Genomic DNA, 27,749 nt, shown 5'->3' with positions numbered 1-27,749 from the left:
AGACTTGCAAAGTTCTGTCAGGTTAAATGAGATGTGTTTGTACAGCTTTAATGCAGGCGCTTTTAAGTCTGTCTTTTTCTAAAAGCCTTCCTTTAACTGCCTCCTAGGCTTTTGTGTTTTCAACAGCAGAGTTCTAGTGGATTCCTTTTCAAACTGGAGTCCTTTAAAGGGGACAGAGTACCCAAATATCTCAAGCATGCAAACTATTTTGTCTGTTTGCATGTTTACAGTATAAATCCTTTTGTTTTTTTCTCCTTTTTTAAAAATTGAGAAGACTTTCAAGACCTTATTAAAAAAAAAAAAAAAGAAAAAAGGGTGTGAGGGGTTTATGTCAACAAATTTTGCAGGGGTAGTCAATATATTCTGTTAGGCTTCCAAAGACAGTGGGAAAGCAAGCAAGCTTTTTTGGCTCGCAAATGTTGCTTCAGAATTGTACCTTTTTCTGAGTTATGGCAGTCGGCTTAACCGTGCAACAACAAATGCCAGTGGTGGCAGTATTAGATGCAGGCATGACAAACCAAGTTTATTCACTTCCTTGGGCTTGATCCAGGTCCTTTTTGAGTGGCTTCTGCTATGATTTGAACCCTGCTATTTGGCAGTTGTCTTTGGTGGAAGGAAGGAAAGGGAAATAGCAGAAAGGGCTCTGGATTCTGAAGGGTCTTCTGAGTTATCTCAGGTTGCTTCAGCGAGTGGAAAGTGCACAGGGGAATCTTAACACCTTACAGTAGATAATATTTGTGATATATGGAGGACTGCATTTATGCGTATTTGTGTATGTGTGAGCACTACGTATTTTTGCTGTTGTATGTCTTAATGTCATTTTCTTAATTACAGGCTGAATATGTCCAGCTTGTCACTGAACTTAGAATGACAAGAGCCATTCAACCTCAGATAAATGCCTTTTTACAAGGTTTCCATATGTTCATTCCACCGTCGTTGATTCAGCTGTTTGATGAATATGAGCTGGTAAGCAGAGACGCCTGTACTGTGTTCAGCACCCTTCATCAGTAATGTAATGATGTAGAAGTAAAGTTCAGTACCCACAAAATATTAATTGTGTATCTTTGATTTCAGTTTTTCTTTGTGCATCTGTCAGTGGTGTTCTCAATATGAGTGTTCCTGCTTATCCTACTTATTTAGAATGGCCATCTTTCTGGCGTTTCTTTAAAAAAAAATCTTTAAAAGTCAGGAGATGCTGTCTACTGTCTTCGAGACACACTTTTGAGTTTGAGAATCAAATTGGAAAAAGTTTCTGGAGTAGTTTGATCTTCTGTAACTAAGATATCTCAAGTTTTGTCTCTAGCCATGGTAAAACTCAGCTGCTTTTTTTTTCCCTAATTTCTTTCATCATAATTTCTACTTCTTGATACTCTGTGTTTAAATTGGATAGATCATGTAACATTATTCAAATTCAAGATTTGTTTTTGTATTAAAAGTTAGTCATAGTAATAATGCAAGACTGTAAGGTTGAAACTAAACACACAATGCACTGCCTTTTTTTAAAGCAATAACTTTTTAAAATAGCATAAACACTTGAAATTAATGGTTAGTCAGCACTAATCAAAAGCTGTGTGCTTTTTCTGAAGGAGCTTTTGTTGTCTGGCATGCCAGAAATTGATGTGAATGATTGGTTAAAAAATACAGAATATACCAGTGGCTATGAGAGAGGAGACCAAGTTATTCAGGTAAAATTCTTTTTTTGAATACTGTAGATTATTGCACAAAAAGGTTTTTTTTGTTGTCCTTTTCTGTCTTTTCATGGAAGCTGACTGACTAAAATTTGTGGAGCTTTTTAATGCTATATTCCTATATTAAATGACTTTTTGTATATTAAATGATTTGGTTTTGTATGAATTTGGTGTGAAAATATCCATAATTTAAGATACAAACACAAATTTACTGTTTTGCCATTATCCTTTCAAGTACAGTAGGTAATGAAAAATGAAAACTAACTTATTTCTTTTTTCTTATTTCGTTTAGTGGTTCTGGGATGTTGTGGAAGAACTAACTCAGGAAGAAAGAGTATTACTATTACAGTTTGTTACTGGCAGGTGAGAAACTCGTGTAATAACAAATGTGTTGTTTGGATACTCTGAAAGAAGTTAACAGACTTCAGACTGCCATACAAACCACCTACCTAGAAACAAGTTGCTGTTTCAGGCAGTTTTTAAACAAGGAAGTAGTGAATTTAACTGCACTTTATATTCTTCTTTCTATTGCATATTTATGTGGCTCTTAGCTCCTCCAGGAATCATCGTTTGGTTTGGAAGGAACTTTAAAGGTCATCTAGTTCCAGCCCTCCTGCTGTGGGCAGGGACACATTCCACTGTAAGGTGGAATCAATAAAGGCTTTAATACATGAGATAGAACTAGGTATCATTTTAGTCAGTGTAAATAGAGTATCCTTCTACTAAAGCTCATTTGGATTTAACGTTAGTGCAGCATGTCAAGATCAAATGAAAGTGTAACCTTATGCAAGACCGTTTGTCTTATGTAGTATTTCTGCCCTAAATTCAAGCTGTTCTTCAGGGAAAGCCACTTCTATTTCCTTTATGGTTTGGTGGCAGTGCAGGGCAGGGATGGGACAGGTTGAGCAGTAAATGCCACTTTGAGCTGGGTGAGCTGCCAGATATCTGTATACAGATATTTTGTAGAGTGACACACATGGGCTGTCTGGATTTTGTAGTCTTTTCTTTTTCCTGGTAGCAGATAGAGATCACGCCATCTTCTTAATTTGGTGTTTCTTTCATAGTCTGGGATCAGTAGAGCAGTTGACCTTTCCTTTGTTTATAGGTTTTGTGATTAAGCGGTGGTAAAATGCAAATTTAGATCATCAAACCTTGTCTTTTATAGGAAGGAATTTCACAGTCATGGATGTATCATCAAATGGCACAGTCTTCATATTCTGTTAGTTTCACTTGATTTATTACAAATTTCATTGTTTTTAGGGATCGCAGACAATTTAAGAAGCTAATTCTGTGTGCACATCCATCTTTTTCTTTCTGTCCTCAACAGAAACGAGTCTGTAACTCTGACTGCACATCTGTTGTGTGTCAGCTGCTGGTCTTCCATCTTTTAATGGACTAATCCATTTCTAAATCTAGATGGCAAACAAGGATACTTAAGATATAAAGTCATTTTTCAAATACTGCTTAAAACATTCCAAGTGATGCTGATGTGACATTCACTATGTGCATGGCATTTGGGATAATCTGGATTCTCAGGGATGCTTTCTATCAAGTAAACAGTTAACGTGGTCTGATTAATACATGCTTGAGCACTATTCATTTTGCTCACAAATCACGTGCCATTTCTTGTTAGTAGGAAATTACAAAATACATTTTTTTTTTTAAGAAATCTGGGCTGGAATTTAGAAACAAATTGCTATTATTTTTTTCTTCTATCACCTAGTAAGAACCTGTTGTGTTTTTTCTCCAGTGATGTAAACACAACAGATATTTCTCTGCAAACATTTAGATTTGAGAAGTTACCTCTAATAGTGGTGCGCACCTAGCATTTTTGCACATAAATCCAGCGATGCCCCAGAAAGTCCTAGTTTCTGGGCATGGAAGATTTAGATGCTGAGTTGTCTATGAGCTAAAATTGCAGTTTATGTCTAGTACAGACCAGTATTTCAAGTCAAACTTTACACCAAAAGTATACCTGATTTCAAACTTGAATCTTTTTCTAACTGAATACTCCATGTTTATTTAATGAGGAATTTCTTTTAAGGTTCTGTGTGTGCTGCTTGGGAGTCTGCATTCAAATTTTTCATTATTTTTTTCCTTTAGTCTCTTCTACATATCCACTTAATTGATTTTTTTTTTTATGAAGTAGTACTATTCTTTCTTTCCAATTAAAGGCTATAAAATTAATTTAGTGAGTCGAATAACATTAATTACATTTATGGCGATGTCTTCAGTGTTTCTCTGACATCACTAAATATTTCTCAAGTGTTACCTTTCATCTTCCCCCAGTCTTAAAGATTTTTTTCTTCCATGTAATAAAGTCTTACTTTGGTAGTTCAGAGCATACAGCATTGTGTTCAGCAGTAATACTAATTCTGAGACATCTTTTTTTAACAGCACACTTTCTATATCGCAAAGTTTGAGTAGCAGATGCTATGTGTTTGGAGGTCTTAGCACTCTGAAAGTCTAAATATAGCGTATAGAAAAATAGGTAGACATGATTCAGATGCAAGTTTAAACATTTTAATAGCATTGAAGTTTCCAAAGCTACGAAATTGTATTGTTGCCCTTGCTTAAGGCTATTTGTACATGTAGTGTGGAAGGTAGGATCTTGTGATCTTATTTACACATATTTAAAAGGCCCTCTTTCCATTATTGGCAGTGTTTTGTTTTGAAATAAAAACTCATACTTAGAGCCTCGTACTCACGCTGCAGCCATCTGTTACTTTCAAGCTTTGAAATCCACGACCATTCCGTATGATTTTAAACTATTGTATGAAAAGCATTTCAATAAGTTAAATTGTAAAAATGTTAGTTAATAGTGGGCTGAATAAGAAATATTCAACAGAGTGAAGTCTGTATTTTATTGCTTATATGAATGTGGAATTCTCCTGGCTCACAGAACAAAAGATCACTGCAGGGGAGGCAGCACTGTAGTAGAAATGCAAGCCAAAAACATCATATAAAAGAGGGTACCATTGTAAAATCTTTACAACTGTTTTGAACTGTGGCTGTGAACACAATCACATTTGTATGTCAGAAATAGTATGCTGCAAATAATCAGTAGTTCTCTTCTTGATGGTTGCCTTATACATCAGTGCTAGAACTGCCTGCTGAATAGTGCTGTCGTTAAGACAGGTGGTATAGCTTTTTCTTGGACACTATAGCTAGCTCTTACAGGTATATTTAAAAAGTATTGTTGCAACCTCTGTCATAGCTCCTTAACATCTGGCAATAGCAACCTTTGCTCTTCTGCATTTTCATCGAGTAATTTTACTGTGAGAGGAAGCATTACTTCATTCTTTTCCCTTTCTCCTGCTTTTTGCGGTCATTTTGTTTTTTCATTGTCTTTAATGTAAGTACCTGAAATCTGGAATGCTAACAGCTTTTTCATATTTTCGGGAAGGTTTATTTTGTTTTATCTGTTTCTTTCTAGATACAGATACATAAAATAGATACAGAATCATAAAATAGACAAGGTTGGAGGGGACCTATGGGGACTGCCTAATCCAACCCCATGCTCAAAGCAGTGTCAGCTAAAGCTGGATGACCATGGTCCTTTCCAGTCTCCAAGGATGGTGACCCCATGACTTCTCTGGGCAACTTGTCCCAGCATCTGACTGCCCTCACAGGGGAAAAAAAAAAAAATAAAAAAATCTCAAGTTTAAATGGAATTTCCTGGGCTTTGTTTTGAGCCCATTGTCTCCTGTCTTCTCACTGGGCGCCACTGAGAAGACTTGGGCTCCATCTTAATCATTTCCCCCTTCAGGCATTTAAACTCATTGATCACATTCCCCTGAGTCTTCCATTTTCCAGGCCAAACAACCCATCTCCACACGTCAGGTGCTCCAGTCCCTTTGTGGCCCTTTGCACATCTTGCTGCATTATGTCCTTTTCTCTCTCTCGTACTGGAGAGCTTGGAGCCAGTTCTTCTTGTACAGGGGAAGGATCACCTCCCTCCACCTCCTGCCAGTGTTCTTCCTGATGCAACCAAGGAGGTAGCTGTTCTTTGCAAGGATGCATTACTGGCTCACATTCAACTTCTTTAGTCCTTCTAATAGTTTCTTGACTGTCTTTTTTCTTTTTATGAGGGCTGTAGTAACAACAGGTATTACGTTGCAATGCATACTAACTTACATTGATATTATATCTGAATTTTACTCTCTCTCTCTGTTTAAAATTTGTGAGGGATGCAGAAGATTGCAGGTCTATTATCCATTTACACTTAAAGTAATCATTGAATTATACATTGATAAAAGGAAAAAATTCTGAATAATATGATTAAGTGAGAATGCATTCCTGAATATGTTAGTGATTTTGTGTGTGTGTGTATGGCTTTGCTATAGAATGTCACTACTTGAGGATGTAACTGATATTTTGGTTTTACTAGTAAACTGAAAACCTAAATAAAAAGATGCATCAAAACACTATAGTCAGTTGTCCCACAGGTAGTAATCGGAGAATGAACTTTTTAATAATGCGTTATTTCTTAAACTGTAAATGTAAATAAATGTAACAAGGTATAATTAAAGTAATATACTGAGATGATGTTCTATTCTAAAAACTTGTCAAAGAAATGAGTTCTTTTGGCAGACAGAATTCTCTTAATGTTCAAAGAATTTGATGTCTAACATAATATTGAATAATACATTTGTTTATTTGTAATTAGAAGTATTTAGACAATGAGAATTTTGATCCTGGTGAGAAAGGGAGAACCTTGATAAAAGTATTATGAGCTGGTCACATGTAACAGTAAAAAGTATTTGCAGGGTCAATAATATATTTTTGGTTTAACTGTCCTTACAATGATCTAACTTCTGTGAGTATTCTCAGTTCCAGGGTGCCTCATGGTGGCTTTGCCCATATAATGGGTGGAAGTGGATTGCAAAATTTTACAATTGCTGCTGTGCCATATACTGCAAATCTTTTACCAACATCAAGCACATGGTATGTTAACTAGGTCTTATTAAAATATTCTAATTTTTTTTTTATTTCAAATCACTGTCAGTCAAAAATACAATCTGTTTGAATGTTTACATTAAAAGCTCAAAAAACTCTATAGACAGTCCATATAGTATTCCCTGGCCAACAAAGTGGTGGTTCTTTACCTAGAGGTAGTTGCATTGGTTTTGCTCATTTGCTTAACCAAAAGAAATGGGATCAATAAGGGAATCTTCAAGTTAAATTATTGCATTAAATTTTACTAAAATGAAAAAACTTACTTTTCTGCAATGTATGTGAATACTTAACAGGATTGTAATGGAGCACTGGATTTATTTGTTTGCTGTTTGTTACATAAATGTGACATCTTCACGATTCTCAATCAGAAAACTTTACTGTTTCTTCCTGTGATTTTTTTTTCCTTTCTTTTCAGTATCAATATGCTCAAGTTACCTGAATATCCAAGTAAAGAAATCCTAAAGGACAGGCTTCTTGTGGCATTACACTGTGGAAGTTATGGTTACACAATGGCATAATGAAGTCTAGAAAACTCATCTGTCTACTGATGTGCAATTCAGAGTGGCAGAAGTAATTTTGGAAACTGTCAATAGAAAAGCAGCTTAGGTGCTGCAGCCCATTGGCAGGGCTGGTTTTCAGAATTCACACAGGATCATTAGGTGTCTCTCTCCATTATATGTTGTCAAAGTAACTTTGATACTGTCAAAGAACTTAAATTTCTCAGTATTCTGTATTTTCATTTATTTAAATGACAGGTCTGTATGGAAATCAGTTTACATACTTTTCATTATTACTTCAGTCTGGATCAGGAAGTTTGTCAGAATCTCTTTCTACAGTCTTATTTTTGATTTTCAACTAGATGGTTGAATGACATTTGTGTCATAGTTTATTTTACATTCAGATGGCATACTAGTAATGGACAGACGTGTACTTTTTGCCTTGTTGCATGTAAAAGTGCCATTTATTTTTTCAGAGAACACTATAGAAAGTTCAATTTGGATATTGTACAGTAAGACGGATCTGATGTATTTTCCATTTCTTTGCATAGCAACAAATAAAATTTTATAACTTTTTAGTATTTTAATGTATATAATATGTAAAGATTAGACTTACAACTGGAAAGGCTATCAGATGAAATTACTATCTAATTTATATTAGAATTTACACTATATTCTACTAAATATTTAAAGTATTTGTGACTTTATAGTCAACTTGCAGATTAGAATTTGTAAATATTATTTAAGTTCTATATCCATTTGTTTGTTTGAATGCCTTTACTGTTTCCTTGACATAATTGTATGCTCAAAAGTTATTATAAAGTTTTAATATTTTTATGAGAATCTGAATGTGACAAGTTTGTGTTGTTTTGTGTGTTTGTTTTTCTAGGACTTTGTTAATCTTGCTCGTAATTTAAATTGCCATTGAAGCAGTATTTGAGAAGGCATTGTCAAAGTATATGAATGGTCATAAGCAAATGCACAAGGAAGGAACCTGAGTTTATTGAGAGGTTAACTGTCAAGACTATAATAATTAGAATCTCACATCAAAATTTTTATAGAATTAGGGTATGTTACTCAAGTAACATGCAAAAACTCACAACTGTGTCTCACCAGCATGCGCTTTTGATAAGTGGGGGTAGATGATGTATTTGCAAAACTTTTTTAGGGACCCTAGAATATGTCTACATTATTGCTTTGGATCAGGCTAAGATTATTTTTGTTTGCTCTGTGGCTTGTTTGTTTGTTTTAATGAATCTGATCATCCCTGCTAGTCATGCTTTCACATCAGAGAATGCAGTCTGGATTTTTCCAGGTGAAACTAAGCAGCATCCAGAAATGTACCAGATACTAACAGATGAACATCTAGTTATGTCTGCAGTACTGTGTTGATCTGAAGAGGTGATCTGAAGTAAATGAGTCTAGGCTTAGTGAACACTCAGAAGTGATAAATTTAGGGTTCATGTCCTCAGCACAAACAATTCACTACTGATGTTCTCGTACACTCACTGAGTGCTAATACAGTTGTAGCCTAAGTTTGCTAATTTATCTGTGTGGGCTGCTTTCTTGGTTTGTTTGTTCTTTAAGTATGTATTTATTTTAATCTAAAGCACGTATAACCTCTCTTGGGGGTGAGAGAGAGAAATTCATAGACTGTCTGATTTGGTGGTGCTACAGTAATTTTCCTGCAGGCTAAGCTTTAAACATAGAGTCCCTGCCCCCTCCCCTCTTGCCCTGTTCCATTTGTGCCCTGGTATGCATAAGTATTGCTTTAAATTCTTCTGCAGTGTTTGCGAACTTGCATCTGACATCTTAAACACTGCAATTTAAGGAGAATTGTGCTTTTAGTTAGTAGAAAGAGGCAGGCTCTGCCAGCATGGTAGTCTAGTGAATCCTGGCCAGACTGTTGGTTTAGTCAGCAGAAGCACATGCTGTACCTCTGTAGCATCCTCTAGGACAGCTTAAGGAGCTTACTTAGATGGGTTAGATGTTGGAGGATATATGCAGGGTTTTAGTGCTAAATCCCAGTTATCTTGGATTCATCAGTTTAGCAGAAGTACTTCACTTTTCTGCACGGTTGGGTAGTACTTGATTCCCTGACTGTGTATCCGATTACTTTGTGTGCCTTTGCAAGGTAGATTGATACCAGGAAAGTGTTTTGAGCAATACAATATACTTCCCAGGGGTTATGTATTTGTTTTCTTTATGTGAACTGGGATTTTAGTCTTTATCCATGTGTTTTACTGTAAATACAGTTGTTCATTAACTGTATCAATTAACTGCAATCTGCATTTTTTTCCATTTTCATTTCACCTGTTGTGTTTTGTGGTGGTATCCAGTAGTTTACAGGAAACTGGAACCTTGCATAGTCTTGTGTAGTGTCCAAATGCAGAAGTATCAGCAAGTTGAATTTGGTCTCAAGTAGTACTCTGAAAATGCTCGGCAACTGATTTTGACATGTAATGTAGTGCAAAGTTTTAATCTTCCAAACAGTTTTCTGTTGACATATCTCCCTGTTAGAGCATCACAAATGGTACAGAAACAGACTACTTCTTCCTACTAATACTACTCATATTCCTTATGAAGTATCTTTTAGTACTTGTGCAAAATACTTCTTGATAGGATGAAATTCTTTTTAAATACTTACGTAATGAGAAAGCATGATGTAAATAAGAGCTGTATTTCCATTTTCTGCTTGTTGGGCTCCTCTGCACCAGGAGTTCATATCTTTGTTATTGCTAATTTTGAGCAGTTTTTTTTTTTTCTTCTGGAACACTTAAACGTTACTGTCTGCGGCAGTTGACCATGTGAAGTTACCAGGATTTAATTATTGCATTGAAAGACTGTTTTTAGGACACCTGCGCCCTATTAGTAACAGGATATGACAAGCATGTTAAGAAAATATAACTTAATATAGCTTATAGTTTAGAATGATTAATTGGTTTATATTTGTTTTTTCCGATAGTGCCAGAAGAAGGCAGGGTGAGTGTTTTATCTAGGAAAGAAAAGAACAGATGTCTTGTCACATCATAGATCATGAGCGCTCATTAACTTTTATTATCTTTATAAAATGTTATATAGCAAAGCCTAGTTTTTGATGCTTGAAAATGTGTTATGCATCTAATGTTACAAAACCATTAAAACCGTAAACTGTGAAATGTAGTTTAATGACTACTACTGTATGTTCCATATGAATTACTATAGTCCATAAGATTGAAAATGGAATGAGAGAGAGAAGGTTGTTGGCCTAAATTTTCCAGAGACTTGGAGACTTCCATGCGTACAGTAAAAAACAATATTAAGACCACATCTGCTTTGGAAGCTTGTGAACTCTCTATTGAAAAGACTAAATTCAAAATTGTGGTTTTAGTGTAGTTGGACTGTTCTTGAAATCTAATGAGCCGTTTCAGCTCTGCAGGTACAACTCAATAATGCCTAATAAAAGGGAAAGGAGTGCTTCTTGGCCTAGTGGTGGGGGAAGCAGATAAGAAAGATGATCAAATTCAGTAATGGTGCTTGTTTCAGAAGGAAGGCATCTTCCACAAGGCACGTCGGGTATCTGCCTAATGCTTGGAAAGCCAGGGTGGAAAGAAGGACTCCTTCAAGGTTTCCCCATATTACATACTTCTCCTTTTATACATATTAAACAGAAGTTGTTGGTTTATGATTGATGTCAATCTCAAGTTCCTTGATTAGTCAACAGAGATGTCGGGGGGGGGGAGGGGAGAAGAGGAGATTGTATCTTCTAGAAGTCTGAAATGGTGTCAGTATATATAATGCACTGGAACAGCTGTTTGCCCAGGATTCTTTACACTAGTCAATCTGTATGAACTCCTACAACACAAGATTATTTTTTAGGAGATGCTTTTTCTACAGAAAATCTTTCTGGAGTGGGTACTTCAGGAAGCCAAATATGTTCAGTGTTAAATTGAACATACTAGAACAGCAGTCAATAAGCAGTATCTTCTTTTCCAGGTAAGAAGTAATGAATTCCCTTTGCAAAAAGTTTGCAGATGACACCAAGTTGGGGGCAGTGTCGATCTGCCAGAGGGTATGAAGGCCCTGCAGAGGGACCTGGACAGGTAGTATCGATGGGCAGAGGCCAATGGGATGAGATTCAACATGGCAAAGTGCCGAGTCCTGCACTTTTACCACAATAACCTTATGCAGCGCTACAGGCTTGGGGCAGAGGGGCTGGAAAGATGTGCAGAAGAAAAGGATCTGGGGGTGCTGATTGATGCTCACCTGAACATGAGCCGGCAGTGTGCCCAGGTGGCCAAGAAGGCCAACGGCATCCTGGCTTGTATCAGGAATAGTGTAGCCAGCAGGACCCGGGAGGTGATCGTCCCCCTCTGGTGTACTCGAGTACTGTGTTCAGCTTTGGGCCCCTCACTACAGGAAAGACATCAAGGCCCTGAAATGTGTCCAGAGAAGGGCTACGAAGCTGGTGAAGGGCCTGGAACACAAGTCCTGTGAGGAGCAGCTGAGGGAACTGGGGTTGTTGAGTCTGGAGAAGAGGAGGCTCAGGGGATACCTTATTGCTCTCTACAACTACCTGAAAGGAAGGTGTGGGGAGCTGGGGGTTGGCCTCTTCTTGCAGATAAGTAGTGATAGGACTAGAGGGAATGGCCTCAGGTTGTGCCAGGGGAGGTTTATGTTGGAAATTAGGAGACATTTCTTCTCAGAAAGAGTAGTCAGACATTAGAACGGGTTGCCCAGGGAGGTGGTGGAGTCACCGTCCCTGGGGGTGTTCAAGGAAAGGTTGGATGTGGCGCTTAGGGACATGGTTAGTAGGTGACATTGGTAGTAGGGTGATGGTTGGACCAGGTGATCTTGAAGGTCTCTTCCAACCTTAATGATTTTATGATTCTAAATCAGAAAAGAAAACAAAAGTGGTGCTCTATGCAAATTTTCCTTGCAAATTAGAAGGACTGCTTGAAGAAAGCCAGCTGATTAATTAATAGACTGATAAACACGAACTAAGAGGAAGTGGATGACCCTGTCTTAATTCATAGCAGGCAGGCATAGTGGTGCTGTGTTTAGCACCTTTTCATTTCCACCACAGGCTTTTGAAACATGATGCAGACATTGAAGAGTGGGAGAACAAGAAGGCATTTTCCCAAGATAGAAGAGCTTTTCAGATTTTAAAGCTAGTTTCTATTTCTCTATAGTTTCCCTGTTATATGTACTATATAACAAATAGTGTATTATAACAATAGTCAGTATTTACTTCAAATACGTGCTTTAGATAAAGCATTTTAATTATATATATAAAACTATATATGTCATTGGTACTACTACAGTAGAATGCTACATCCCAGAGTTTTTTAGGCTATAGAAATTTTGTTTTCCTCTATTACTGCTGCTAACTGGGCTATTTTGTAATAGATTAATTAATGGAGGCTTTCCATTTCAGCTGTGTGGATTTTGCATACATCTTTGCATTTTCCTTACCTTAATTTTCAAATAGTGGATGGGTTTTCAGTTGGGTTGTTGAAATCACTGGCAAATCAGTAGTTGGTACATGCAAGAGTTGTTTCAAAGAATCTTTAGCATGTCCATATGTGAGTATTTTTCCAGTTAAGAAATAAAATTAGCCAAGTACTAAACTGATGCGAAGAAGCAGAGCTTTAAATCAACTGGATTAAACTTCCTCAGGGATCCTTGAGTTGTAAAGATAAGTACTTTTCCGTCCAGAACATCTGTTACACCCAGACTTACTGTAGGTAATCGCATAGCTGATAGACTAGAGGCTGTGATATGTTTTATAGACACTTGTCACTTCAACAAATTTTTTATTCTAAGGACAATACCAGAGTTAATGTACTTCTGTGGGACTAGATGTAGCTTAGAGGCAGTAGGAATCAAGCCACATAAGGAAACCTAGTATAAGGTTACTGGGTTATTCTCATATTCGGTTTCATTTGAAAGTAGCTCTATACCATTAAGTAGATTAGAAATCTTGCTTTATAAATGCAAGTAGAAATGTTTCAGTTACAGTTATAAAAATTAGCATGTAATTTGAGTTAATATAATGAATTAATGGTCATCTTTAAGGTCCCTTCCAATCTAAACCATTATCTGATTCTGTGACTAACAGTATTTGAATTAAAATAGAATGGGCTTCCTATGCAACTTTAGTTTGTAAAAAAAAAAAAAAAAAAAAAGGCATTATTGCCTGTCTTACTATACATGACATAAAATTTAAAGCACATGGTTTTAAAAGGCACACAGAAGGAGAAACTGGCAGCTCATGGCTTGGACGGGTGTATTTTGCTATGTGAAGAACTGGCTGAGTGGCTGGGTGCAAAGTGACACGAGTTTAATCCAGCTGGAGGCTAGTCACCAGTGGCATTCCCCGGGACTGAGTATTGGGGCCAGTTTTGTTTTTAACGCTTTTCTCAGCGATCTGAATGAGGGGATCAAGTGCACCCTCAGAAAGTTTGTAGACAACACCAAGTGATGTGGGACTGAATCCACTCGAGGGTAGGAAGGCTTTGCAGAGGGAGCTGGGTGTAGGCTAGATTGATGGGCCGAGTCCAGTCATGTGGCATTCAGCAAGGGTCAGTGGCATTCAGTGGTCCTGCACTTGGGTCACAGCAACCCCGTGCAGCAGGACAGGCTTGGGGAAGAGTGGCCTGAAAGCTAAAACGGACCTCGGGGGGTGCTCGTTGACAGTTGGCTAAACGTGAGCCAGCAGTGTGGACAAGAAGGCCAACAGCATCATGGCCAGTGTCAGAAATAGTGTGGCCAGCAAGTGGTTGTCCCCTTGTACGTAGCACTGGTGAGACTACAACTCAAATATTCTGTTTGGTTTTGACTAGAAAACAAGAGTTATGAGGAATGGTTGTTTAGTCTGGAGAAGAGGAGGATGAGAGGAGACCTCATTGCTCTCTAAAACTACCTGGAAGGAGGTTGCAGCAAAGAGGATGTTGGTCTGCTTCCTCTGGTGACAAGTGATAGGATGTGAGGAAACTGTTTCAAGTTGTGCTGGGTGAGGTTTAGATTGGATATTAGGAAGGGGGGTGGGGGGGGGGTGGGGGTTGGTCAAGCACTGGGTCAAGCACAAGGCTGCCCAGGGAAGTGATGGAGTATTTAAGAGGTGTATGAATGTGGCACCAAAGGACATAGTTTAGTGGTGGGATTCATTAGGTCACATTGATGGTTGGACTTGGTGGTCTTGAAGGCCTTTTCCAACCTAGATGATTCTATGGTTCTGTGATAAATGATATAGACAGGCAAGCATTGCAGGCTCAAACTACCGGCGAGAAGGTCTGCAGTGGTCCATCAAAACTGGTTTCATAGGAAAAATGTTTCTTCCATTCTGATCTCGTTTCATCAACTAAATTTCAAAATTTTCTCCTACAGCCTGTTTGACTTTCTCACTGAGACTTTTCTGGACCTTTTTCTCTGAATGCAACAGGTACCTGTTGATAGGAATATCAAATGATGTTTCTAAATGCACGTCAGGTTTTTTCCTGAGAAATTGTGCTTAAAAAAAAAAAAAAGTTATGCTAATATAAGTAGAAACTGATTAATGCCAAAAAGGTGTAGAATTTCAGCAGGAGTGCAAATGCTGTTAAGGCATGCATAACCAGGCCTGCTGTTTGCAGCTGTGTGTACTTGCTGCAGTAAGTACTTGTGACAGTCTATGCCAAGAGTTCAACTATTGAGTTTCATACAGTGCCGAGTGATTCATCGGGATTATTAGGATTCTTTTGGGATAGCTTCACCGTACTGATTGCCTCTGACAGATCAGTTTGCTTAGATTAAAAAGCAATTGTTGCTGTCTAGTCAAATTTAAGAGCTCTGGTAAAAGGAAACTGAACCTTAGTGCTGTCCAGTATATAAAAACACCTTTGTCTACAAATTACATGGATTGGAAAGAAAAACAAATACTTGAAGAGTGATACTAGTATACAAGCACATGGGTGAAGATTCCACAGGCGTGTACTAGATGGTTTGTCTGTGCTAGTTAGTTTATTCCGACGCATTTAGGTGAGTCTATGTATAACCATTATTTTAGACTAATTCTTCTAATGTAGTCTTTGTGGATATAGAGTGATGCAGCTATTGGTTAGGATTTAGACTCCTCTGTTATGTTACTGCACCATGGTTTTTAGGTGTGTGTCACCAGGAAGGGATTGCACTATAGGGAATCTAAATTCCTTGACAGATTGGGCCTGGGGGGCTGATGTAGAGATGATTCCTGCACTTGCCCCTGATTTGTGGCACTCATTGGTAATACTCCAGGTGTAAGACATAAGGAAGAGAAAAGAGGAAATAAGTGGTAGAAACACACTTCTGAAAGTTAAGATTACCTTAGGGAAAGAGGTGCATAGTGTCCTGAGTGTAGATGTGGAATAACAGGGGTGTTTCCAACAACAGGCATGCCCTTTTGCAAGCAGGTAGGAAAAGAGCCCGGGCCCCCTTGAGATGTGACGCTTTTTCCTTCCCCACCTGATCTGAGGGCTGTAGTCTGTTGCCACAAGACTGGGAAAACTAACGGGGCTTGATGGGTCTAGAGGGAAGGGTTGGTGGACGTGATGAATTTTCTCTTTCACATTTGGTGCTAGTCCAGAATGAGATTTCTGCCAGCTCTTCATTTTGATAATTTTTGCCTTGTGCCTTAGGGTAGATTTTCTGGGCAGTATTTACTAAAGCAAGGTAAGTTTCTTCTGAAAGGGTACTGTTTCAGATTGTATATGAGAAAGGACTTCCTTCTGTAAAGACATGCATGCTGTTGTGGTTAATGGGGAGCATCTTAACTTTGCTAAAACGTGTGTCTAAGTAAAGAAAATTCCAAATTTAAAATCTGTGGGTAGTACACATCGGGGTTAATTATCATATCTGTGCTTTTTGTCTTTAGCTTTTTGACATATTTTTCAGATGCACATTATTTATGTTCTCTGCATGTGTCTTGGAAATAGTGTGTGCGCTTTTTTTGAAAAAAAAAAAAAATAAAAATCCTAACACTAATATTGCCTTCCTTGCCAGCAAAGGTTCTCCTGATTTTATACTGAAGAAATTCACATACAGAGTTTGAAAATGCAGTTGGATGAAATTCAAGTAGCTGTTGCTTTCTTTATTTAGGTTCGGTGTTCTTGTGGAAGTGTTTTTATCTTAATTAGAATCTTCATCTCCTTGTGGTAATTTAAGAACTGTATTAGAAAGACCAGACAAACATACTTAGTCTTTGCTCTTCATTAAAGTTTCTTTCTCTGTATTTGGTGATGATTTTCTGCATTTCTGCTAATAGTGTTACCAGAGAAATGGACTTGAAATAATAGAAACATATGAGTAACTCTGATAACCTTTAACATACAGCTATGCTTTCTGTAAGCTGTCCTAATGCTTTGATTACAACAGTTCAAGCGTTGCGTTAATTACAGCTCATAGCTATGAGAACTTTACTTTTGGGTGGGGAAAAGCCTGAAAAAAACCTTTTCCTTATTGTCTTTCACGGGGAAAAAAAACTTTGGCCATGTCTTGCACTGCTGGACTGTAGATCTTGTTTCTGCTTCTGTGTCTGTCTTGTCTCCAGTACCCAGCTTTTCTGATACTCAGTCTTGACTGGTTTGATGTGAGTTCACTGAGGGCCTTTGCTCTGTTGTGTATCTTTGTGCTTAACAGCCAGCAAAGTTCAGTGGGTAGACAGATTACACAGACGCTGCTGAGGCTCACATTTGATGTCTACCTCCGCCGCTGACCTCCTGTGTAACCTTAGTAAATCATTCCACGTATCTGTACGTAGGCCTGTGCTATTATAGGTAGACTATAAGCTTCTGAGGGAAGGAGACGCCCTTTGTATATCCGTGTGGTGCCTCACAGAACTGGCGAGTTTGGTAGGGACATACAGATGCTACATCTGGGTACGACCAGATTTTTACTCAGGGGTTAATTTTGGTAACTGTTCCTTGGAGACAGCCCTCAACTAGGGGGTTGGGAGTCTACTTGCTCTTGTCCTGTCTTGCCATCCTGCCGAGTCCCTCTGGCAGTTGGAACAAACCAGAGCAGCCAGCTGTCAACAATCAGGAAACTCCGTCTTGAAAGTGCTGTGCAGTGCTTGCTGGTTAAAATTGTTGAAAATGGTAACGAAATTATTCAGAGAGACTCAGGATCAACAAAATGTCCTCCAAGGCTTCAGTGCCTTTGGTCTTCCCCTATCATCTTGACTGTACACTTGATAAAGTATGGGGTGACAGATTCATTCCTGTCATCTGTCTGAAAAATGATCATGTTCAAGAACTGGTGAACTGGTGGGGATGCTCCATAAGGACGTGACTTGGATGCTTTAACCTGTTCTAAAGAAATCATCCTCTCGAGCTTTCATTGCTTTGTTACTGGAGGTCTTTTGGGCCAGAAGCTATCTCCAGGTCAGAGAGGTGTTTGATAAAGCTTTGAAATCCCCATGGTTTAATGCTGATTCCCAGACTTTCAGATAAATGTTGATAGTTATTGCTCTCCATCTTCTGATGGAGTTGCTTTTGAGCAGTAGATATTATTTAATGGGAAATCTTACTTTCTACTCTCAAGAGAAATGAAAAGCATTTTCAGAGGACTAGGCATCAAGTGGCTAATGTCACTTTTTTTGTTTGGGTGTTTTTCTCTCTGTGTCCATACAGCATCACCTGGCAACTTCTGTACCAAGGCTAACAACCTAACGTTAAATTCACAGTCTATCTTACGTTGATCCTGCCTCTTTACTATATACAAGCTCCCATAAGTACAATCTCTTCTTATGAAGGTCTGCATTTTTTTCTCTGTTAGGTAGAGACTGTGAAAATTAATATGTGCCGAAGTTCCTTGTAGTCCTCCTCCTCCTCCTCACTTTAAAACAACCAAACAAAAACCATCTCTATGCCAAACATCCTGAAATGGCTTTGTTTAAATGAGTTCAATATATATTTGCTACAAACGAATATATATATATTTTAGTTCAGTAAAGCACATTACCTGTATTTTAACAGGTTTGTCTGTCTCAAACTCCTGAGGTATCTTTCCCCAGTATTGTGTTGGCATTGTGCCTTAAAGCCTACTGTTAATATGAATGGTGTAGGTAGATGCTTCCTGCTTCTGTAAAATAAACAAAAAACCCCAACCCTGCCTTGTCAGTGTTTTATACAAAGCAGTAAGTGATTTTTGGACAGTGTAAAGATAAGTCACTTTTGAATGCTCTGTTTTGCTCTGCACCTTCTCAGTATCTCTGTAAGATGAACGGTTACGTACATGAAAAAACATAAGTCGCTATTCAAAGCAGGCAGCTCTTTAAGACCAAGAAAAAAGGAAGGTGGGGAGCATGGGTGGGGAGTCTTGGTTTACCAAAAATATGCCAGTCTTATCATCCAGGGTGCCATTCTGGAGCTCTACAGAGATTCTGCTTTTTAAAAACATACCTTACTTTTCTGTGACTGTGGAATATCTTATCTTTAAATTTCATGCTATACTTCCCTTCAGACAAATCAAACTTCACAGCATCATGAATGCTTCTGAGCATGTCTTGATGAAGGCAGCGATGGAAAGCAGTAAACCAGCAAAGAAGCGGCAAGATCTGAAGGTCTCTAATTCTAAAGGTGATAAATCGCCAGGAGGTGATATATACCAAACATCAGCTACTACCAGCCCTTAAAAAAAAAAAAAGTGTCAGGAATAAATCTATCTAAAATATTTCCATTGCATTTACTGCCTTAGGATAACTATCTACTCTGATCCTGCACCACACAGATATGCTAGCTCAGTATGTCTGAACCTGCTTAAGTAAGGGAACTTAATTATTTGAGATTTTTATGATATTTTATTTCCCTGGACAGATGAACATCATGAGAAGCAGGAAATGACACATTACAAAATATTTCATGATGAGAGGGAGGAGCCATATATGTAAGTGGCATAACCTCTATCTCTGATTATAGCTCATGACATTCAGATTATGATCTCAAAGGGCCAATCTCAAAGTGTAGAGGGCTACTTGCAGTACATCCACTTCTGTTGACACTTATATTTAATTTTTGACTGCAGGAGAGGTGAGACTGGTGTCGTGTGGCCTTACAAGTGAAAAGATCTTGTCAGTCATTCCATTAAATATTATAAGGCTTTAAGCTGTTTTTCTGTCATATAACATTACATCAGAAGGTGAACATCTGTTTTTTGTTTTGCTGCACACTTCATGCAACGAATGAATCAGTATCATCAAACAAAGGGAATGCATTTAAGTGTAATTATCTTGAATTATTTGCTGCTAGCTCTCCCTTGCCAGTGGTAGAATGCTCTGATTTCTGTCTTTGCAGGATGCTAGGCCTTAAACCTGTCAAAGGCAGGACTAAACGCTGGTCATCCTGTACAACAGGCTATTTTAACTTGGTGGATAAAGGGAGGTCTCCATTCAGTGATTTTCACTGAGCTTCCAGTGATGCTTTGTCTTTAACTTCTGAGAAAAGACATCATTTGTACCAATGGCCTGTTTAAGCAAATGGTCTCTTGCTTGTAAATTAGTATGAGAAATGGAACAAGAGGATCATATAATATATGTTGGTGTATATACATACAGGACAGAGTTTTGCTAAGTTATAAATTATTATAGTAGAACAAAGGGGCCCTGACCAATCTTAGTGTGCCAGAACCTGTGTGCTCCCTGGTGCAAAAAAGGTGAAAGAATCATCTTTCCCCTAATGAACTTAATGTTTGCATGTTAGATAACAGTCTATAAAAACAAGAAAAAGCCCAACCAAACAAAAAACCCAAGCAAAACAAAACGAAAAGCAAAGCAAAACAAACAAAAAACAAAACACAAACCATGACCACCACCATCACCAAAAAAAAACAGCTATGGGACTAACTGTCCTTTGAATAACTTGCTTTGTCACTTCTTTCTGTTTCTGTTTACTGTCTTTTTTTTTTTTTTTCTCCTCATACTGTTGTGTTTATGTTCTGGGCAGAGATTTATAGAAATCTTTGCTCTATTCAGGTAATGCAAACAGGGACACTTATCTTAAGAGTCTTTTACTCTTGTTAGATTCTCCTTCTCCATGTCAAAGAGCACCTTGAAATATGAGAGTTAACATCTGTACTATTTTTACATCTACTGAGAAGTTCTTAAAATCTGGAATTTCAGAGGATCCTGTGGTTCTGTCTGCATTGTTTTAAGACCCTATTTCCTCTTTATTGCTGGCTCTCAGTTATGGTGGGAAAGCACTCTGATCAGCAGTCTTCAGGCGGACTGTCAGTGTTTTGGAAGGACATCGTTTCTGAAAAGCAGGGCAAACTGGAGATGTGATGTGTGCAGCTTGCTGGACGAGGCAATACACGCCACCCATTTCCTTCAGAAATGGGCTGCAAATGCCTCTGAAATGCGTGCACTAAAACGTCTTTACTTGGAAGAGGATAAAATTAATGCAGTGAGGGAGTAGCCCGATGGGCAAACAACAAGACTATAAAACTGTAGAGGCCTCTTCAGATGCCTAGAAAGGCACAGGCTCCTTTGATTGCCAACAGTTTGCAGAGGCTGCAGCACAGCTGCTGCAGCGCTGACCCGAGGCCTGCCAGCTCTTGGCTGCCTTCCACCTTTCTGCCCACCCTCACGGCTGCAGCCACCCTTCTCCCTGAGAGACAGTTTTCACTGCAAGTCTCCTCAGCTCGCTGCAGCTGGTTATTTTGTGTGCACGTGACTGCTCTACTTGCAAACATGTCATGCATCTGCCCATATTAGCCTGGGGAAATGTTTGTAATGATTTTTCCTTACAGATGAAGCTCTCACAACTATTTCCTGTTTTCGTAATCAGCTCTAGTTATGGGGATAGATAACTTAAAGGTTGTGACATGTTAGATAACGCAGAGGTGGAAATTGTGGAGGTGCTGGAGGGCACTCTCTGAGACCATTGTCACAGGAGGGAAAGCAGGACTGCCTGAGGCAAGGTGGTTCTGAACACTCAGTGAAAATCAAACTGAGGCAGCAGTCGCTTACAATGCTTCTTGCTGTGTTCTTGGTTGTTTAGTCATTACATCAGGCTTCCCAGCTGAACTTTAAAAGGTAGTACCCCCCACAAAAAGTGAGGGTTTTGTGGCGAGGGTTCTGGGGTTCTGACCCTCGCTTTGTGAGGAAACACTGCTTCCTCTAGAGAGTAATTAAATCTTATGGATACAAGGTGCGTGGTTTTTGTTTTATTGTTTTTTCTTTTAATGTATATTGCATCTGAGTGAAATTTAACCTGTCTCACCCATCCAAAGCCTGATAAACTAAGTTGATGAATTCCTTTTGTACCAGCTGGCTCTGGGTTTGGCTGCAAAGCTGATGTGGATGGAGTGGTGGTGCCCAGGCATACGGCTTTGAATGCTCTGTCTAATGCAGCAGTAGGAGTGGGATCCAAATGTGTTGATATATAAGAGTTCTTCTTATTTACTTCTGTGCATTCGTGCAGGAGGTATCCCTGATCTGAGCCCCTGACAGGTGCTGTTTATTACACTTGCTGAAATGGTAATGGTCAGCAGTAGATAAGATTCAAAGAAGTCTGCGGGACATGTCTGTCTAAACGTTACTGAGACTGCGGTATTGTTCTTGAAAAGTGAAGGCCATAAAAATTTGTCAGTGCTGCAGTAGATTCTACAGCCTTCTACCCCAATCCACCCTGCAGCTCTATTGCTGGCCATAAAATTAAGTTGTTTTGTCGCCTGTGGCTATTCATTTAACCTTAGCATAGTAAATTTAATGCAGAGACATTTACTTACTGTAAATTTGTCTCCAATGAAAAAAAGGGACGCTAACGTTGCGGACTTGTGTAAAGGGTATCTGTTTCCATTAAATATAGCAGAGGCTGTGGGTTACGACATCTTGTAGAGTAAGTATATACGCTAAGAATCAATAAGTGTTTTATAAGTGCCGGGAGATTTTTTCACTATAAAGTTTTTTTTTTTTTTTAATGCAGTTGCTATAAAAAGGTAAATAAAGAAAGTTAACCTTACTTTCATTTAAAATCTTGTATTTGACTGCTTCTTTCTAGGTAACCAGTGTTCTTATTTTGATATAACATTGGGGCTTCATAGAAAGTAGCTTTAATTTATAGCTTTTAAATTTTCAAAGATACCGTCAGCATCATAGTTTTTAAGCCCCCTATTAGAATTTTGGAAAATACGTCTTGGTACACTGAAAGAGAACAAAATTCAATTTAGAAATATAATTTCCTACCACTAAGACACTTGATAACGTAGGAGAGATTAGTGGAGCCTTATGACAGAAACTTGATTTAAAGCAGGAGATTAATACTGCTTTATCGGCCCATTCCACTGAGTAAATTAGTGCAAGAAATCTGTTTGAAGTTGCTGAGTCGTCTGTTAGAAAAAGGTCTCTGGACATTTATTTGATTATTGCTGAGTACTTGCTATAGACAAGTATATCTGACAACACAGGAACAAACTTCACACCACACCAGCCACGCTTATTTTACAGTAATGTGTTTCTTATTATTCCTTGTTATCCCACAGGAAGCTGGAATGTTTTGGAGGTCAGCTACTGGCTCAAGGGGATTATTCCTAGTAAATCAAATTAAAATGAACAAACAGAATTACACTGACATTCTGATTTCATTGATATTGAGGACAAAAAATGCTTAAGTGTTGCTTTTAATTGGAACGGTGTTATTCTAACACCTGTTGTAAATCATATTTTTATCAGCAAAAGAAGGCTTTCATTTCCTTTTCCAAATATAGGAGTGTTTATCTCTGGAGCACATTAAAGCAGTCCAGCAGTTGGGCCTGACAGGTTGATAGATCTACAGATGTACACAACTAACAGCGGGAACTGGGAGCTAATGTGTTGGGGCTGCAGCCGGCCTTTGCTCCAAGTTGGCATTCCAGCTCCACTCCTGATATAAATTATATCAACATCAAATAAGAAAAAAATCTGTGGTGATCAATCCATTTCTGTCATTTGGCAGATGTGCTTTATATCTGAAGATACAGCCACCAAATTAACTGGCAGTTCTTAGGATGCTGTATGCTTTATGCAGTGTAAAAGAGAAATCACAACATAAGCATGTGTCAATATAATGCATATGTCTGTGTGTATGCAGAAGATATGTGTGTGTGTACACAAATGCTTTTTCCTTCATCAGCCTTCAATTTGCTTGGGAAAATGTGTGAAGCAACTAGTAACTGCAGCTAGTCCAAGATGAAGTCTGTATGAATTTGTAGCTTTTGGCTTTTGTTGCTCCCTGAATCGTAAGAGTTTTGTTTCTAAATCTCTTCCTTTTAAACATTTTTTGCCATGTTGTCTATGCAGATGAGTCTACAGAGTTGACCTTTTAATATATATATATATATAGGATGTCTGTGAAAACTTCCACCTTGCTACACTAAACTTGTATTTGTTGGCTGCAGTATGGTAATATGAAAAGGTACATTCTTAAATGCTGCACTGCAGAGGGATGCACAAATAGTGTCATTCTGAATGCACTAATAGCAATGACAAGTGCTTGAAGAGTACCTTTCTTAGGTATTTCAAAGAACATCCTGTTTCATTGGTATAAATGAGAATTAACAGTAAAGAGCCTGGTAAGGCGTGTAGATTTTGCTGATGTGAATAGTTGCACTTTATAAAACCAAAAGAGTATATCTGCAGTATGCAGACAGAGGCTTGCATTTGTGGACAGAAGAGTAACGTTTTTGTGCGAGCAATTGAATGCTGATTTGTGAAAATCAAGCAGCCGAGGGGTCAGGACAGCAAGCTGTTTAAAAGGGTCTGATTCAGGTAGAAAAGGCAGGAAACCTTGTTACTTTGTGAACTGCCAAGATTTCCTTTGTACTAGGTCCTTAGGGGTTCTTCTTCCCCTGTGTGCCATCAAGGAGACCAATCACCATCTGGCCAAAAGTATTTCTAAAGTTCATCGTTGCAGTAAATGTCATTCTACAAGAATATAAACAGGCTGATGCTCTACTGTGTTACTGGTGCATTCACACTGGTATGCCTAACACTTCGAGTTCATTAATGCAAGTAAAAAAAAAATTAATCTTTCTGGGCAGAAAATGCCAGCTACATTGAATTTGGCATTCTTAAGGACACTTCTGACTTGCTATGGTGCTTGCTGAGGTTTTTGTTTGCTCTTTAGGCAGAACCAATATGCTTTATACTGATTTTAGTCTATGAACATTTGAGATTATGGGTATGTTCTCATCTGATCTTTTACTTAAGAGATTTTGCTTAAAAGCAACATATGTTCTTTCAGGAGCCAACTACTTGCTTTTTTCATTTTATTTTCAGACTGTGGACATGGGAGTTATAGGGTTTGACTATTGATGTTGCAAAAGCCATGTATAGGGAAAAAGCAAGTTTTTTCCTATCATCTTATTCCATTTTTTTTAGCTCTCCAAGAACTGTGATAACATTGTGTATATGTACATAAACAGAACTTCTTATAAGTAGTACTAAAGAGCAAGAGTTAGCACACATTTTCTATAAAGACAGACTTTTAATTAATCTGTCAAGTGTTTGTGCAGAAACATATGCAATGTAGGAAACTAACAGAAGGAACTTGGAAGTCCGTGTGCAGTCGTAGACCTATGATATCATAGGGATTACAGAAATGTGCTAGGGTAATCTGCATGACTGGAATGCAGCAATGAATGGCTACGGGCCCTTTAGTAAGGACAGGCCTGGAAGGTGAGGTGAAAGGATTGTGCCCTACCCAGAGGGGTGTCTTGGGTCAGAGAATTGCTTTGGAAGAAGTGATGAGCCGGTCAAAATTTTGGGGTAAGATTAAGAGGACAGCCAGCTGTGAGTGATGCTGTGGTGAGCATCTGGTACAGGCTGCCTGATCAAGAAGAGCAAGTAGTTGGAAGCCTTCTTTAGACAGATGGATGAAGCCTCATGACGGCAGTCCTGGGTACTCCTGGGGAGCTCCAACCACTTGGTGGTAACAGGGCTGGGCGCAAGCAGTCCAGGAGGTTTCTGGAGACTGTAGAGGACAATTTCTTCACACGAGCAGTCGACGAGCTGACTAGGGGAGGTGCTCTGCTTGACTTATCACTGATGAACAAGGAAGAACTCATCAGGGAGGCGAAGGCTGATGGTAACCTTGGCTGTAGTGTCCAGGGACTGATGGAATTTAAGTACTGAGAGAAGCGTGCAAGACAAATAGAAGAGTTACAACTCTGGGCTTGAGGACAGTGTACTGTGGCTTGCTCAGGGATCTACTTGGCAGAAACCCTGGGGTCATAGCTCACAAGAGCAAAGGGACCCATGGACAGCTGGTTGGTCTTCAAGGACACCTTCCTCTAAGCCCAAGGACAGTCCATTCCAATGTGCAGAAAGTCAAGCAGGCGTGGCAGAAGGCTGGCATAGAACAGAGAAGTCCTGACAGAAGTCAAACGCGCACACATCATAAAAGCAGGGATGAGCTGCTTGGGAGCGTATTGGGTTTATGTGGCAAGGTTTTGGTAGTGGTGGGCTGCAGGGGTGGCTTCTGTGAGCAGAGCCCAGCAGCTGCCCCATGTCAGATCAGAGCCAGCTCCAGCCAACTCCAAAAGGAACCCGGCACTGCTCAGAGCCAATAAGCAACATTGTTTATGCCTCTGTGAGAGCAGATTTAAGAAAGGGGAAAAAAACTGCTCCGCAACAGCATAAGAGAAAGAGGAGTGAGACCCAGCCCTGCAGACCCCCAGGTCAGTGCAGCAGGAGGGCAGGAGGTGCTCCAGGCATGCAGCAGAAGTTCCCCTGAGGCCTGTGGAGAGGCCCCTGGTGGAGCAGGCTGTCCCCCTGCAGCCCATGGGTCCCACACGGAGCAGATCTCCACGCTGCAGCCCGTGGAGGAGCCCCCGGTGGAGCAGGTGGATGTGGCCTGGAGGAGGCTGCGGCCCATGGAGAGCCCCCGCAGGAGCAGGCCCCGGGCCGGAGCTGCAGCCCGTGGAGAGGAGCCCACGCAGGAGCAGGGGGTCTGGGGGGAGCTGCCGCCCGTGGGGGACCCGTGCTGGAGCAGTTTGCTCCTGGGGGATGGACCCCGTGGTACGGAGCCGTGTGGGAGCAGTTCCTGAAGAGCTGCTGCCTGTGGCCAGCCCCCGCAGGCTCAGTTCCGGAAGGACGGCATCGTGTGGGAGGGACCGCACGGGGAGCAGGGGCAGAGAGTGACCGAGAAGGAGTAGCAGAGACAAAGCTTTAAGGGCTGACTGCAGCCCCCGTTCCCCTGTGCCACTTGGTGGGAGGATGTGGAAGAGGGTGAATGGGGGGGAAGGTGTTTTTGGTTTGCTTTCAGTTTCTCACTGCTCCAGTCTGCTAGTGATAGGCAATAAATTAATCTCCCTATGCTGAGTCTGTTTTGCCTGTGTTGGTAATTGTAGAGTGCATAGATGGAGTGCATGCAGGGATGGAACTGGGAAAGCCAAAGCTCAGCTGGACTTGGATCTGGTAAAGGGCAACAAGAAGGGCTACTACAAACACACAAGCAGCAAAAGGAAGACCAGGGAAACTGTGAGGCCGTGGCTCAGTGAGGCACAAGACCTAGGCAGAATGCAGATGGAAAAGGCTGAGATACTCCATACCATTTTTTTTGCCTCAGCATTTACTTGCAAGGTTTGTCCTGAGGTGTCCCAGATCAGTGTATCTAGTGGCAGAGACTGGGAGAGTGATCCTTTACTTACAGGAAAGGTGGACTGAGTTAGGGACTACCAAGGCCAACAGGGCATACACGAGACTGTGGAACCACCTGGGCTGTGTCCAAGGGTGCTGAGGGTTGGCTGAAGCAGTTGCAAGACCCTTCTCTGTTGTCTTTGCAAGGTGATGGCAGTCAGGGGAGAGGCAAATGCCATGCTTGTTTTCAAGATGGGCAAGGAGGAGGATCTGGGGAAACTACTGTTCCATCAGCCTCACCTCAGTCCCCAGAAAGGTTGTGGAGCCTACCTTCCTGGAAGCTGTGTGCGAGCACATGAAGGGCAGGAGGATTACTGGGAACAGCCAGCATGGATTTACCATGGTCAGATTGTGCCTAATCAACCTGACCATGTTCTGTGGAGAGTGTATGAAAGAAGTGCAATGGGTCGTTTACACTAATGCTGTTCCCTGAGGTGCACAGGGAAAGAATGAGAGGCAATAGACACTAGCTGCAACAAGGGAAATTCCAAGTAAACTGTAAGATCTTTCCCCAACTTACCCCCCCCCCAGTAGCCTCCAACCCAAGGGTGGTCAACCACTGTTACAGGCTGCTCAGAGACGTTGTGGTGCCTACATTCTTGGAGGTGTTCAAAGCTCTACTCGATATGGCTATGAATAATCTAACCTAGCAGGTCTGTTTTGAAAAGGTAAAGGTCAGATCACATGAACTCTTGAGGTCCTTTCCAGACCTGGAATTTGGGGAAGACAAACTGAAGCTTTGCCTAACTGACAGTAAAAGCTCAAATGTGGGTCTCCCCCTTTTCAAGTGACTGTCCTAATTGCTGGGTGGAGATGGTGACTTTTTCTTAATGAGATATATTGGAAAGAGCTTACTTTGTTTTCATACTAGCCCATTCTGCAGGAGGTGAAAAAGGAAGTTCCTAAGGGTTATTTATTCCTATGCCCAGTTTCACATAAAATAGTTTATTCTCGATCAGATAAAATAGATCATTACATGATTTATTCTTTACTAAC

The 27,749-nt window shown here is 39.8% G+C and overlaps 1 protein-coding gene across 4 annotated transcripts in view; it reads left to right on the top strand.

Moving 5' to 3' along the window:
* HACE1 (HECT domain and ankyrin repeat containing E3 ubiquitin protein ligase 1) overlaps window positions 1-7,987 on the top strand; it is a 50,227-nt gene extending 42,240 nt beyond the window's left edge. For all 4 annotated transcript variants that reach the window (XM_083831536.1, XM_083831535.1, XM_083831538.1 and 1 more), the window contains exons 20-24: window positions 835-966; window positions 1,587-1,685; window positions 1,981-2,051; window positions 6,522-6,635; window positions 7,063-7,987. In XM_083831536.1, the coding sequence (XP_083687662.1) occupies window positions 835-966; window positions 1,587-1,685; window positions 1,981-2,051; window positions 6,522-6,635; window positions 7,063-7,165 (519 nt within the window). In that variant the 3' untranslated portion in view covers window positions 7,166-7,987. The remainder of the gene's footprint in view (window positions 1-834; window positions 967-1,586; window positions 1,686-1,980; window positions 2,052-6,521; window positions 6,636-7,062) is intronic.
* Window positions 7,988-27,749: the final 19,762 nt, after the last annotated feature.

Source organism: Anser anser, assembly GCF_964211835.1.
Source record: "Anser anser genome assembly, chromosome: 3".
NCBI classification, from domain to species: Eukaryota; Metazoa; Chordata; class Aves; order Anseriformes; family Anatidae; genus Anser; species Anser anser.
Note: the sequence above shows the minus strand (reverse complement) of the source record. Positions and strands in the feature narration are given on the sequence as shown.